Source organism: Salmo trutta, chromosome 16, assembly GCF_901001165.1.
Source record: "Salmo trutta chromosome 16, fSalTru1.1, whole genome shotgun sequence".
NCBI classification, from domain to species: Eukaryota; Metazoa; Chordata; class Actinopteri; order Salmoniformes; family Salmonidae; genus Salmo; species Salmo trutta.
The window spans coordinates 3,019,423-3,031,922 of record NC_042972.1 but is presented as its reverse complement, the minus strand read 5'-3'; the positions used below and the strand labels follow the sequence as shown (position 1 = coordinate 3,031,922).

At 44.7% G+C, this 12,500-nt stretch overlaps 1 protein-coding gene and 1 long non-coding RNA gene across 18 annotated transcripts in view; both read right to left on the bottom strand.

Moving 5' to 3' along the window:
- The window catches only part of pxk (PX domain containing serine/threonine kinase), a 41,581-nt gene that overhangs the window by 9,302 nt on the left and 19,779 nt on the right, over window positions 1-12,500 (bottom strand). For all 17 annotated transcript variants that reach the window (XM_029692763.1, XM_029692766.1, XM_029692764.1 and 14 more), the window contains exons 9-14: window positions 7,794-7,895; window positions 7,224-7,385; window positions 6,455-6,572; window positions 4,387-4,465; window positions 4,104-4,230; window positions 3,878-3,964 (exon numbers count right to left, since the gene is read on the bottom strand). In XM_029692763.1, coding sequence (XP_029548623.1) covers window positions 3,878-3,964; window positions 4,104-4,230; window positions 4,387-4,465; window positions 6,455-6,572; window positions 7,224-7,385; window positions 7,794-7,895 — 675 coding nt within the window. The remainder of the gene's footprint in view (window positions 1-3,877; window positions 3,965-4,103; window positions 4,231-4,386; window positions 4,466-6,454; window positions 6,573-7,223; window positions 7,386-7,793; window positions 7,896-12,500) is intronic.
- LOC115149948 (uncharacterized) lies at window positions 5,200-6,215 on the bottom strand. The gene is made up of 3 exons (XR_003867005.1): window positions 5,713-6,215; window positions 5,459-5,678; window positions 5,200-5,424 (listed from the first exon to the last, which is right to left on the bottom strand). It is a non-coding gene; the product is annotated as an uncharacterized LOC115149948 (long non-coding RNA).

Here is a 12,500-nt window from a genome sequence, read left to right as displayed (position 1 = left end):
CACTTTGTGCATGACAAGTCATTTTTCCAACAATTGTTTACAGACAGATTATTTCACTGTATCACAATTCCAGTGGGTCAGAATTTAACATACACTAAATTGACTGTGCCTTTAAACAGCTTGAAAAAAATCCTGGAAATTATGTCATGGCTTTAGAAGCTTCTGATAGGCTAATTGACATCATTTGAGTCAATTGGAGGTGTACCTGTGGATGTATTTCAAGGCCTACCTTCAAACTCAGTGCCTCTTTGCTTGACATGATGGGAAAATCCAAAGAAAAATCAGCCAAAAATTGTAGACCTCCACAAGTCTGGTTCACCCTTGGGAGCAATTTCCAAATGCCTGAAGGTACCACGTTCATCTGTACAAACAATAGTACGCAAGTATAAACTCCATGGGACCACGCAGCCGTTATACCACTCAGAAAGGAGACGTGTTCCGTCTCCTAGAGATGAATGCACTTCGGTGCGAAAAGTGCAAGTCAATCTCAGAACAGCAGCAAAGAACCTTGTGAGGATGCTGGAGGAAACAGGTACAAAATTATCTATAGCGACAGTAAAATGAGTCCTATTTCGACATAACCTGAAAGGCCGCTCAGCAAGGAAGAAGCCACTGCTCCAAAACCACCATAAAAAAGCCAGACTACGGTTGAAACTGCACACGGGGACAAAGATCGTACTTTTTGGAGAAATGTCCTCTGGTCTGATGAAACAAAAAAATAGAACTGTTTGGCCATAATGACCATCGTTATGTTTGTAGGAAAAAGGGGGAGGCTTGCAAGCCGAAGAACACCATCCCAACCGCGAAGCACGGGGGTGGCAGCATCATGTTGTGAGGGTGCTTTGCTGCAGGAGGGACTGGTGCACTTCACAAAATAGATGGCATCATGAGGAAGAAAATGATGTGGATATATTGAAGCACCATCTCAAAACACCAGTCAGGAAGTTAATGCTTGGTCGCAAATGGGTCTTCCAAATGGACAATGACCCCAAGCATACTTCCAAAGTTGTGGCAAAATGGCTTAAGGACAACAAAGTCAAGGTATTTGAGTGGCCATCACAAAGCCCTGACCTCAATACTATTGAAAATTTGTGGGCAGAACTGAAAAAGCGTGTGCGAGCAAGGAGGCCAACAAACCTGACTCAGTTACACCAGCTCTGTCAGGAGGAATGGACCAAAATTCATCCAACATATTGTGGGAAGCTTGTGGAAGGCTACCTGAAACATTTGACCCAAGTTGAACAATTTCAAGGCAATGCTACCAAATACTAATTGAGTGTATGTTCTCTTTGGTATTATTTTGACATCTCACATTCTTAAAATAAAAGTGGTGATCCTAACAGACCTAAGACAGGGAATTTTTTACTAGGATTAAATGTCAGGAATTGTGAAAAACGGAGTTTAAATGTATTTGGCTAAAGGTGTATGTAAACTTCCGACTTCAACTGTATCTAGACACACGGATTGATACCATGCAGGTATGATACGCATTAGTTTGAAAGCATTCGGAGCTATGCGGTTGGATTAGAGAATTTAAATCGGTTCGATGCACTAACACTTGTTGCATAAAAACATTTATTTTCCATTCTAAAAGGAGTCTCGACATCTACCACCCCACTACCACTATCAGATTAGAGCCATAATGGAGACATCTACCACCCCACTACTGCTACCAGATTAGAGCCATAATGGAGACATCTACCATCCCACTACCACTATCAGATTAGAGCCATAATGGAGACATCTACCACCCCACTACCACTATCAGATTAGAGCCATAATGGAGACATCTACCATCCCACTACCACTATCAGATTAGAGCCATAATGGAGACTAGACATCTACCACCCCACTACCACTATCAGATTAGAGCCATAATGGAGACTAGACATCTACCACCCCACTACCACTATCAGATTAGAGCCATAATGGAGACATCTACCACCCCACTACCACTATCAGATTAGAGCCATAATGGAGACATCTACCACCCCACTACCACTATCATATTAGAGCCATAATGGAGACATCTACCACCCCACTATTACTACCAGATTTTTGGGCAATGTAGCCTGTGTTTTTTGTCCCCCCACTTTGGTTCTGAAATCACCATCTCCACTAATTAACTAGTAATGTTTGCAGATTAAGTGTTTTGAGCTAGTAATGAATCAATATTTATTGTTAACAAATGAGCTATAACAAAGCCAATGAATATAATAGCACAACTTTGGATTTCACCCCGAACTCAAAATCAAATGGTTTAGACCATTTGGAAGTTTTTACAAGGGCTCCAGAAGAGCGCAGCTGTCGAAGGCACTGCATCTCAGTGCTAGAGGCGTCACTACAGACCCTGGTTCGATCCTGGGCTGTATCACAACCGGCCGTGAACGGGAGTCCCATAGGGCTGCGCACAATTGACCCAGCGTCATCGGGGTTAGGGGGAGGGTTTGCCCGGGGTAGGCCGTCATAGTAAAACAAGAATTTGTTCTTAAATCGACTTGCCTCGTTAAATAAAATAAAAATGATCTTCTCGCACATCGGCCATGCAGTGCGCCTTACAAAAATGATTGCTGTCCTCGTTATGAAATTTCAACTTTACCCTGTAAAAATGCACATATACACTGACTGCTCAAAGGGAAACCACAAACTATTGCTGATGGTGAACCTGAACTATCTAAATAAAAATCTATTGTAAGCCTCGCTCAGCAGGCATAGCCAGATGAGTTGTCTCCCTGAGTTTACTTCTTTCTGGTAAAAAAAAACCCAACAATGTTCAACAGTGAACTGGCGATTCGTAAAATTTCAAGTGATTTTCTGACCAACTAATGTTACATGTTGATTGGTTTGGAGTCCACGGACCGATGCACTTGTATCTTATACATTCGAATCAGGAACTGATGCGTATCGGTGAATCATTACCACTGGTGGAAAAAGCACCCAAGTGTCATTCTTGAGTCGTTTTAAAAGTGTAAAAGTATTTGGTTTTAAAATGTACTTAAGTATCAAAAGTAAAGTATAAATCATTTCAAATTCCTTAAATTAGGCAAAGGATTTTCTTGATTTTTCAATTAATGGATTGCTAAGGGGTACTAACACTTTTAAATTAAAAAAAAGTCAAATAAAATTATAATTACAAAATAAAAAAAGCATTTGTGTTTAGTGATTCTACCAGATCAGAGGCAGAAGGGAGGACCAGGGATGTTCTCTGTTTAGTGATTCTACCAGATCAGAGGCAGAAGGGATGACCAGGGATGTTCTCTGTTTAGTGATTCTACCAGATCAGAGGCAGAAGGGATGACCAGGGATGTTCTCTGTTTAGTGATTCTACCAGATCAGAGGCAGAAGGGATGACCAGGGATGTTCTCTGTTTAGTGATTCTACCAGATCAGAGGCAGAAGGGATGACCAGGGATGTTCTCTGTTTAGTGAGTCCTCCAGATCAGAGGCAGAAGGGATGACCAGGGATGTTCTCTGTTTAGTGAGTCCTCCAGATCAGAGGCAGAAGGGATGACCAGGGATGTTCTCTGTTTAGTGATTCTACCAGATCAGAGGCAGAAGGGACGACCAGGGATGTTCTCTTGATAAGTATGTGAATTAGACCATTTTCCTGTTCTGTTAAGCTTTTCAACATGTAACGAGTACTTTTGGGTGTCAGGGAAAATGTATGGAGTAAAAAGTACATTATTTTCTTTAGGAATGTAGTGAAGTAAAAGTTGTCAAAAAATGAAATAGTAAAGTACAGATACCCCCAAAAAACAACTTTAGTTCTTTATAAGTATTTTTTTTTACTTAAAGTACTTTATACCACTGATCGTTATATCCCTAGTGTATGTCTGCGCCCGAGTCTGCGCCCGAGTCTGCGCCCGAGTGTTCTCTACCTTTCTAGCCAGTATCTTCCTCCTCCTCTTCTCCTCCTCTGAGCCATGGTGGGACTGGGCTCTGGTCAGCCTCCTGTGCTGCTGGTTCTGAGGAGATGATCAAACACCAATCAATCAATCAATCAATCAATCGTTCGTTCGTTCCTTTCTTCGATCCATCCAACCATCCATCTGTCCCAGCTTATCTGGCTCCAGGAAACTGGCTGTAAGGAGTAAATATACCAACCGTTTTCTGCTCTTCTTGGAGTCGCTTTTCCATGCACTCTTTGGCAGTTTTCAAGGCGTCTCTTAATTTGGTAGGGATCTTGAACTGGAGTTTCTCTGAGTGAAACAGCAGCACATCGCTGAACAGCCTGCCAGGACAGAGAGTGGGAGAAAGAGAGAGAGAGAGACTTCATTATTGACCGTTTTCAAAGAATCGTAATGTGCAGCGCTTGTGTGTTATCTATCAGTGGTAGGCTATGATGTGATCTTCTCACTGATGGGTTGTTGAAATGTACTCTACTCACGGTGTCTGCAGCAGTTGTGCAACAGTGGGCATCCCAGTCTTACAGGCATCTGTGGACAGGATGGATTGCAGCACAGACACTACGGAGAGAGGAGAGGACAGGGAAACATCATGAGAGGACAGGGAAACATCATGAGAGGACAGGGAAACATCAGGAGAGAGGAGAGGACAGGGAAACATCAGGAGAGAGGAGAGGACAGGGAAACATCAGGAGAGAGGAGAGGACAGGGAAACATCAGGAGAGAGGAGAGGACAGGGAAACATCAGGAGAGAGGAGAGGACAGGGAAACATCAGGAGAGAGGAGAGGACAGGGAAACATCAGGAGAGAGGAGAGGACAGGGAAACATCAGGAGAGAGGAGAGGACAGGGAAACATCAGGGTCATGTTCATTAGGAGAAAGGACAGAGAAATGTAAGACCTTACACAGGCAGCACCATTCAAAAGACTGCGTAGTGGAAAAAGCTCAGAATTGGGCTTCCTGTGTAAACGCAGCCTAAGTAGTGTAGGTACTGGTGTGGGACCTACCCACTGAGGTGTTAGGTACTGGTGTGGTACCTACCCACTGAGGTGTTAGGTACTGGTGTGGTACCTACCCACTGAGGTGTTAGGTACTGGTGTGGTACCTACCCACTGAGGTGTTAGGTACTGGTGTGGTACCTACCCACTGAGGTGTTAGGTACTGGTGTGGTACCTACCCACTGAGGTGTTAGGTACTGGTGTGTTAGGTACTGGTGTGGTACCTACCCACTGAGGTGTTAGGTACTGGTGTGGTACCTACCCACTGAGGTGTTAGTTACAGCAGGGTACTGGTGTGGTACCGACCCACTGAGGTGTTAGGTACAGCAGGGTACTGGTGTGGTACCTACCCACTGAGGTGTTAGTTACAGCAGGGTACTGGTGTGGTACCTACCCACTGAGGTGTTAGGTACAGCAGGGTACTGGTGTGGTACCTACCCACTGAGGTGTTAGTTACAGCAGGGTACTGGTGTGGTACCTACCCACTGAGGTGTTAGTTACAGCAGGGTACTGGTGTGGTACCTACCCACTGAGGTGTTAGGTACTGGTGTGGTACCTACCCACTGAGGTGTTAGTTACAGCAGGGTACTGGTGTGGTACCTACCCACTGAGGTGTTAGTTACAGCAGGGTACTGGTGTGGTACCTACCCACTGAGGTGTTAGTTACAGCAGGGTACTGGTGTGGTACCTACCCACTGAGGTGTTAGTTACAGCAGGGTACTGGTGTGGTACCTACCCACTGAGGTGTTAGTTACAGCAGGGTGCTGGTGTGGTACCTACCCACTGAGGTGTTAGGTACTGGTGTGGTACCTACCCACTGAGGTGTTAGGTACAGCAGGGTACTGGTGTGGTACCTACCCACTGAGGTGTTAGTTACAGCAGGGTACTGGTGTGGTACCTACCCACTGAGGTGTTAGTTACAGCAGGGTACTGGTGTGGTACCTACCCACTGAGGTGTTAGTTACAGCAGGGTACTGGTGTGGTACCTACCCACTGAGGTGTTAGTTACAGCAGGGTACTGGTGTGGTACCTACCCACTGAGGTGTTAGTTACAGCAGGGTACTGGTGTGGTACCTACCCACTGAGGTGTTAGTTACAGCAGGGTACTGGTGTGGTACCTACCCACTGAGGTGTTAGTTACAGCAGGGTACTGGTGTGGTACCTACCCACTGAGGTGTTAGTTACAGCAGGGTACTGGTGTGGTACCTACCCACTGAGGTGTTAGTTACAGCAGGGTGCTGGTGTGGTACCTACCCACTGAGGTGTTAGTTACAGCAGGGTGCTGGTGTGGTACCTACCCACTGAGGTGTTAGTTACAGCAGGGTGCTGGTGTGGTACCTACCCACTGAGGTGTTAGGTACTGGTGTGGTACCGACCCACTGAGGTGTTAGTTACAGCAGGGTGCTGGTGTGGTACCTACCCACTGAGGTGTTAGGTACAGCAGGGTACTGGTGTGGTACCTACCCACTGAGGTGTTAGGTACAGCAGGGTGCTGGTGTGGTACCTACCCACTGAGGTGTTAGTTACAGCAGGGTGCTGGTGTGGTACCTACCCACTGAGGTGTTAGTTACAGCAGGGTACTGGTCGACAGGCACAGCATCAGGTGGTCTTCCGTAAGTCATTTCATACAGTAAGTGTCCAAACGAGTATACGTCTATACTCTCTGTCGTCTGAAAGGGTTAACAAGAACAATACATTAGGGTCTGCACCCCAAAGTCCTAGTGGCTCTGCTCAAAAGTAGGGTGCTACTTGGGTAGGGTGCTACTTGGGTAGGGTGCTACTTGGGTAGGGTGCTACTTGGGTAGCATTTACAGAAAAACAATACATAAAAAAAAAAAAAAACACTCGTCACCACAGAACTTATAATCCATGTCATCGCCCCTTTAGACTGGTTTCCCAGACCTTGACTCAATTGGAAGAGACTTTTACTGGAGATCCCTTCATTGAGAAGGCTTTTTAAAATTAGGAGCAGGCTTCACCTACGTCCTTTAAGTTGGGCTCTGAGTTTCCCTGGTGACGCCCTGTGTAGAAAAGGTGGGTACTGTCCGTTCCCATGTGATCTGTATTAATGACACTACCATAACTATCTAAAACGGACAGTGTAGTCTTTCAGCAGACGGTCTTATCCAGAGCCACTTACAGTAGTAAGTGAATACATAAAAAATGTTTAAAAAATCCCATTAATTTTTCATATTGGTCCTCTGTGGGAATTGAACCCACAGCCCTGGTGTGGCAAGCACCATACTGTACCAACCCTCCAAACCAGGGCAGGCCCGGCAGGCCGAACCAGGGCAGGCCCGGCAGGCCGTACCAGTACTTACGTTGATTTTCCTGAACTGTGTGATGTAAGGCCGGTAGTACGAGGGCAGGCCCAGTAGGCTGTTCTCTATGTCCAGTACTTTACATGTGTTGTCTTCTATGACTATGTTAGAGGCATGGAGGTGACCGTACGGAAAGCCTTTGTCATGGAGGAACTTCAGAACCTGACAGGAAACAAACAGAACAAGAGTTTAGGATGGTATCACTCTGAACAGTGACATGTAGCATAACCAAGTGACTGGACTGCCATTGATTGAAATAGGAATTAAGGACCGTGGCTTTAACAGTGACATGTAGTGTGACAAATGACATTCAATAGCTGCAGGGGGTGATAATCTGGAGTCTGATACAGAAGGTGATGCCCCCGACCCTGGGGGTGCTGAACATGGCCTTGAGGTGTGTGTGATGTCCCAGGGGTGGTTGAGGGAATAAAAGACATTGAAAGACCACATTTTACAAATATTATAGTGTTCATTCTTTCTGCGTGTGTTTAAATTTCCAGAATCTGTCTTCCATATATGTCTTTGATCTACTGCAGCTCCAGACCACTGTGTGTGTGTGTGTGTGTGTACCTCTAGAATCTGTCGTCCGTAGGTCCTGATTTGCTGTAGCTCCAGACCCTGGATCTTCTTGGGGTTGCAGTACTTCCTCATAAAGGCCTCTTTAGGCTTCACCTACAGTCAGGAAAGAAAGCTTCAATTGAAAATTAACCAACATGAGAAGTGTAAAAAAAATAAAAAATAACACATAGCAAAAGTTATGGTTTTAAACCTCTACACTCCTACCCATATAGGAGTTGAAAGTGGCAGATTTGGACACAAATAAACACCTAAATTGGAATGCAGTGGCTGTACAGTAACATGCTATATATGAGGTCAGAGGCTGTACAGTAACATGCTATACATGAGGTCAGTGGTTGTACAGTAACATGCTATACATGAGGTCAGTGGTTGTACAGTAACATGCTATATATGAGGTCAGAGGCTGTACAGTAACATGCTATACATGAGGTCAGTGGTTGTACAGTAACATGCTATACATGAGGTCAGTGGTTGTACAGTAACATGCTATACATGAGGTCAGTGGCTGTACAGTAACATGCTATACATGAGGTCAGAGGCTGTACAGTAACATGCTATACATGAGGTCAGTGGCTGTACAGTAACATGCTATACATGAGGTCAGAGGCTGTACAGTAACATGCTATACATGAGGTCAGTGGCTGTACAGTAACATGCTATACATGAGGTCAGAGGCTGTACAGTAACATGCTATACATGAGGTCAGTGGTTGTACAGTAACATGCTATACATGAGGTCAGAGGCTGTACAGTAACATGCTATACATGAGGTCAGAGGTCAGTGGCTGTACAGTAACATGCTATACATGAGGTCAGTGGTTGTACAGTAACATGCTATACATGAGGTCAGAGGCTGTACAGTAACATGCTATACATGAGGTCAGAGGTCAGAGGCTGTACAGTAACATGCTATACATGAGGTCAGAGGTCAGGCTTTGTGCTTCACTACTGCACCATTCCTCCTGCTGATTGGTCTTGCTAATGTTGTGTTGTCAGAGTGAGGGACATGCTGTACATTAAAAAGGACTCCATGTATATTGAAAGATGAGACGTTGAGGATTATAATAAAATACAGCTTTGACGTCATACGAGCCAAAACACCCGAGTCCAAATGTGCACTTCACATTAACCGATTATAAAATTATTGTAATTTATTGTCAACGTTTATGATCACTGTGTTTGATTGTACAGTTAACAAATCAAATTTTATTCGTCACGTTGGTTAAACAACAGGTGTGGACTAACAGTGAAATGCTTATTTACAGGCCCTTGTCAACAACACAGAGACATACCAGTACTGAATTAATGATAACATGGCTGTATACACAGGGTACCAGTACTGAATTAATGATAACATGGCTGTATACACAGGGCACCAGTACTGAGTTAATGATAACATGGCTGTATACACAGGGTAACAGTACTGAGTCAATGATAGCATGGCTATATACAGGGAGTACCGGTACTGAGTTGATGTGCAGGGGTACGAGGTAATTGAGGTAGATATGTACATATAACTAGGAATAGAGTGACAGATAATAAACCATAGCAGCAGCGTTTGTGATGAGTAAAAAGTTAGTACAAAAAAAAGTCAAGATGACAGCGTCATACTCTGGGAGTGTTCTGAACAGAACATTTACATTTTAGTCATTTAGCAGATGCTCTTATCCAGAGCGACTTACAGTAGTGAATGCATACATTTCATTTAAAAAAAAAAAAATTTTGTACTGGCCCCCCGTGGGAATCAAACCCATAACCCTGGCGTTGCAAACACCATGCTCTACCAACTGAGCCACAGGGAAGCTGTGGAGTTAAGTGGTGACTAGGTGGGCGGGCTGGATCGTCAACGTCACATAAAATGATGTTTTTAAGTCAAAAATCGACTGGGATTTCAGCGCCCAGAAGAATAGCCCCGCAATTACATACAACAGTGTTCTTTTTGATAAAGTTTTTAGTCGTTTTTGGATAGCGCCAGGTCCAGTCCACCCACACCAGTCCACGCTCAAAGCATATCATAAATCGTGGAGTCGAGTTAGCTCGGCTGTATACAGTATTTGACAATATATATTCAATCACCACCTTCCGGAGACACCTGAAACCCCACCTCTTTAAGGAATACCTGGGATAGGATGAAGTAATCCTTCTACCCCCCCCCCCCCCTTAAAAGATTTAGATGCACTATTGTAAAGTGGTTGTTCCACTGGATATCATAAGGTGAATGCACCAATTTGTAAGTCGCTCTGGATAAGAGCGTCTGCTAAATTACTTAAATGTAAAATACCTGTATTGATACGCGGACCGTTTTGGGTTTTCCCCCCCATTTACCTTCTGTAAACGGTATTTCAAAATGTTGTGGTTTGTTAAAATGTGATACTCAACTTCGGAGCTTCCCACGCCCTGCCCCTTCACTCATGGAGAGAACCGTTCCTTGATCACAGAGTCACGAGCAGGGTTGACATGTCCGCGGCTTTCCATTCATATCGGCCTATTTGAAAAACAATGTTTGCGGGTGAAAATGTATTGGTCGCGGGTTGCAGGTTTTTAATGCTACTTCTAAATTGCATCGTGATCGCCATTTTTATAGAAAAATGTAAAATGAACATTAAAATTTCACAAAGACAGTGAGTGAGTGAGTGAGTGTGAGAGAGAGAGAGAGAGAGAGAGTGAGAGAGAGAGAGAGAGAGGTGCAGCTAGTTGAGCGAGTGAGGAGAGCAGCGCCAGCGTCATGACAAGTGACGTGAGAACAAACAACAAACTAACGGCACTAGCTAGCTACATCACGTTCCTAGTGATGTACTGGGCTGTCTTCACCACCCGTTGGGAGGGCCTTGCGGTCGTGGATGAAGCAATTCTCGTACCAGGCCGTAATGCAACTGGGGTCAGGACGCTCTGGATGGTGCAGCGGTAGTATTTGGAGAGGACCCGGGGTGGCATGTCGAATTTCTTCAACCGCCTTAGAAAGTATAGACGCTGTTGCGCCATCTTGACAAGAGTCGTGGTCTTTTTGATCCATGTCAAGTCCTCAGTCCCCTAGGAATATAAAACTGCGGACTCTCTACTGCAGTCCAGTTCATGTGGATCACGTTCAGCTTTGGAAAACGAAAGCACCTGGTAATCCGGAGCAGCGACAGTCTTCCTCGATAGCTCGAAGGGAGCACAGAATGTGTTAAACTTGTCTGGCAGGGAGACTTCGGTGGGTACGGATATCTCCGTTCATCCAGGGTTTTTGGTTGTGGGTGTGTCCGGATTGTTTTTGTGGGCACAACATCAGCATAGTCAACTTACACACAGCTCTGACACACACACACAAACACACACTTAACCCACCAGACATGCCACCAGGGGTCTTTTCACAGTCCCCAAATCCAGAATAAAGAAAGCGTACAGTATTATATAGAGCCATTACAGCTCAAAAGAACAGCAAACCTGTTTTTTTTTAACTGATAAAGCAACACCTCACAACGCCTCTCCCCTATTTGACCTAGATAGTTTGTATGTATTGATATGTAGGCTACGTGTGCATTTTTAAAATAAAATGTATGTAGCTCTGTCCTTGAGCTATTCTTGTCTATAAACGTTATGTATTATATCATGTTTCATGTGGATCCCAAGGAAGATTAGCTGCTGCTTTCACAACAGCTAATGGGGATCAAAATAAAAATAACCCCCCCAAAAAATCAACACATTTCCTAAAGCCTGTGAAAGACGACGTACTGTATATTCGTCAGCGTTGATGGGTCCTGGAGGATGGCTCTTTGAACATAGTTTTATGAATATATAAAAAAAAAAGTTTAAAGTCCTGCAGCATTGAATCTGCCTCCTCAATTTCATTGCAAAAGCCTAACACTAATATCGTATTAGCTAGTCATGTTGGCAATAGAACAAGCTTTTAAAATGGGACGCCCACCTGACCCAGATATGGTATTTATAAAAGGACTGTTTTTTAATTGCGTAAACAACAACAGTAAATTGTGTGATGGCGAGGACACAGGGTTGTGTTCCAAACAAAAACCAAACTACAAGTGTGCTTTCTCTAGTTCCTCAACGGCCACAGCTCGGAGAGCTCAAAATAGCTTCTTATGTTACTAAATGTATCCAGAGTATTTTCAGATTATCATCATCATCATCAACAAAATGCGGCGAAAAATACAGTAAATGTAAAATGCAGTGTTATGTTTGGATTCAGTCTTGTGTCAGGTGAACTGTTGTGTCCTCACCTTTAGTCTAATCATGTTCCCATAATCTCCTAATTGTTCCCGTTCAATTGCTACCATGGTTATGATTTTCATATTTCTTCTGTGAGAATCATATCCATATTGGCCATTTCCCAGGAGTATGAAGGGTTCAGATCAACCTGAGCAGCAGGAGCAGCAGCAGCAGCACCACGGTCAGATCAACCTGAGCAGCAGCAGCACCACGGTCAGATCAACCTGAGCAGCAGCAGCACCACGGTCAGATCAACCTGAGCAGCAGCAGCACCACGGTCAGAGCAACCTGAGCGCAGCAGCACCACGGTCAGAGCAACCTGAGCAGCAGCAGCACCACGGTCAGAGCAACCTGAGCAGCAGCAGCACCACGGTCAGATCAACCTGAGCAGCAGCACCACGGTCAGAGCAACCTGAGCAGCAGCAGCACCATGGTCAGATCAACCTGAGCAGCAGCAGCACCATGGTCAGATCAACCTGAGCAGCAGCAGCAC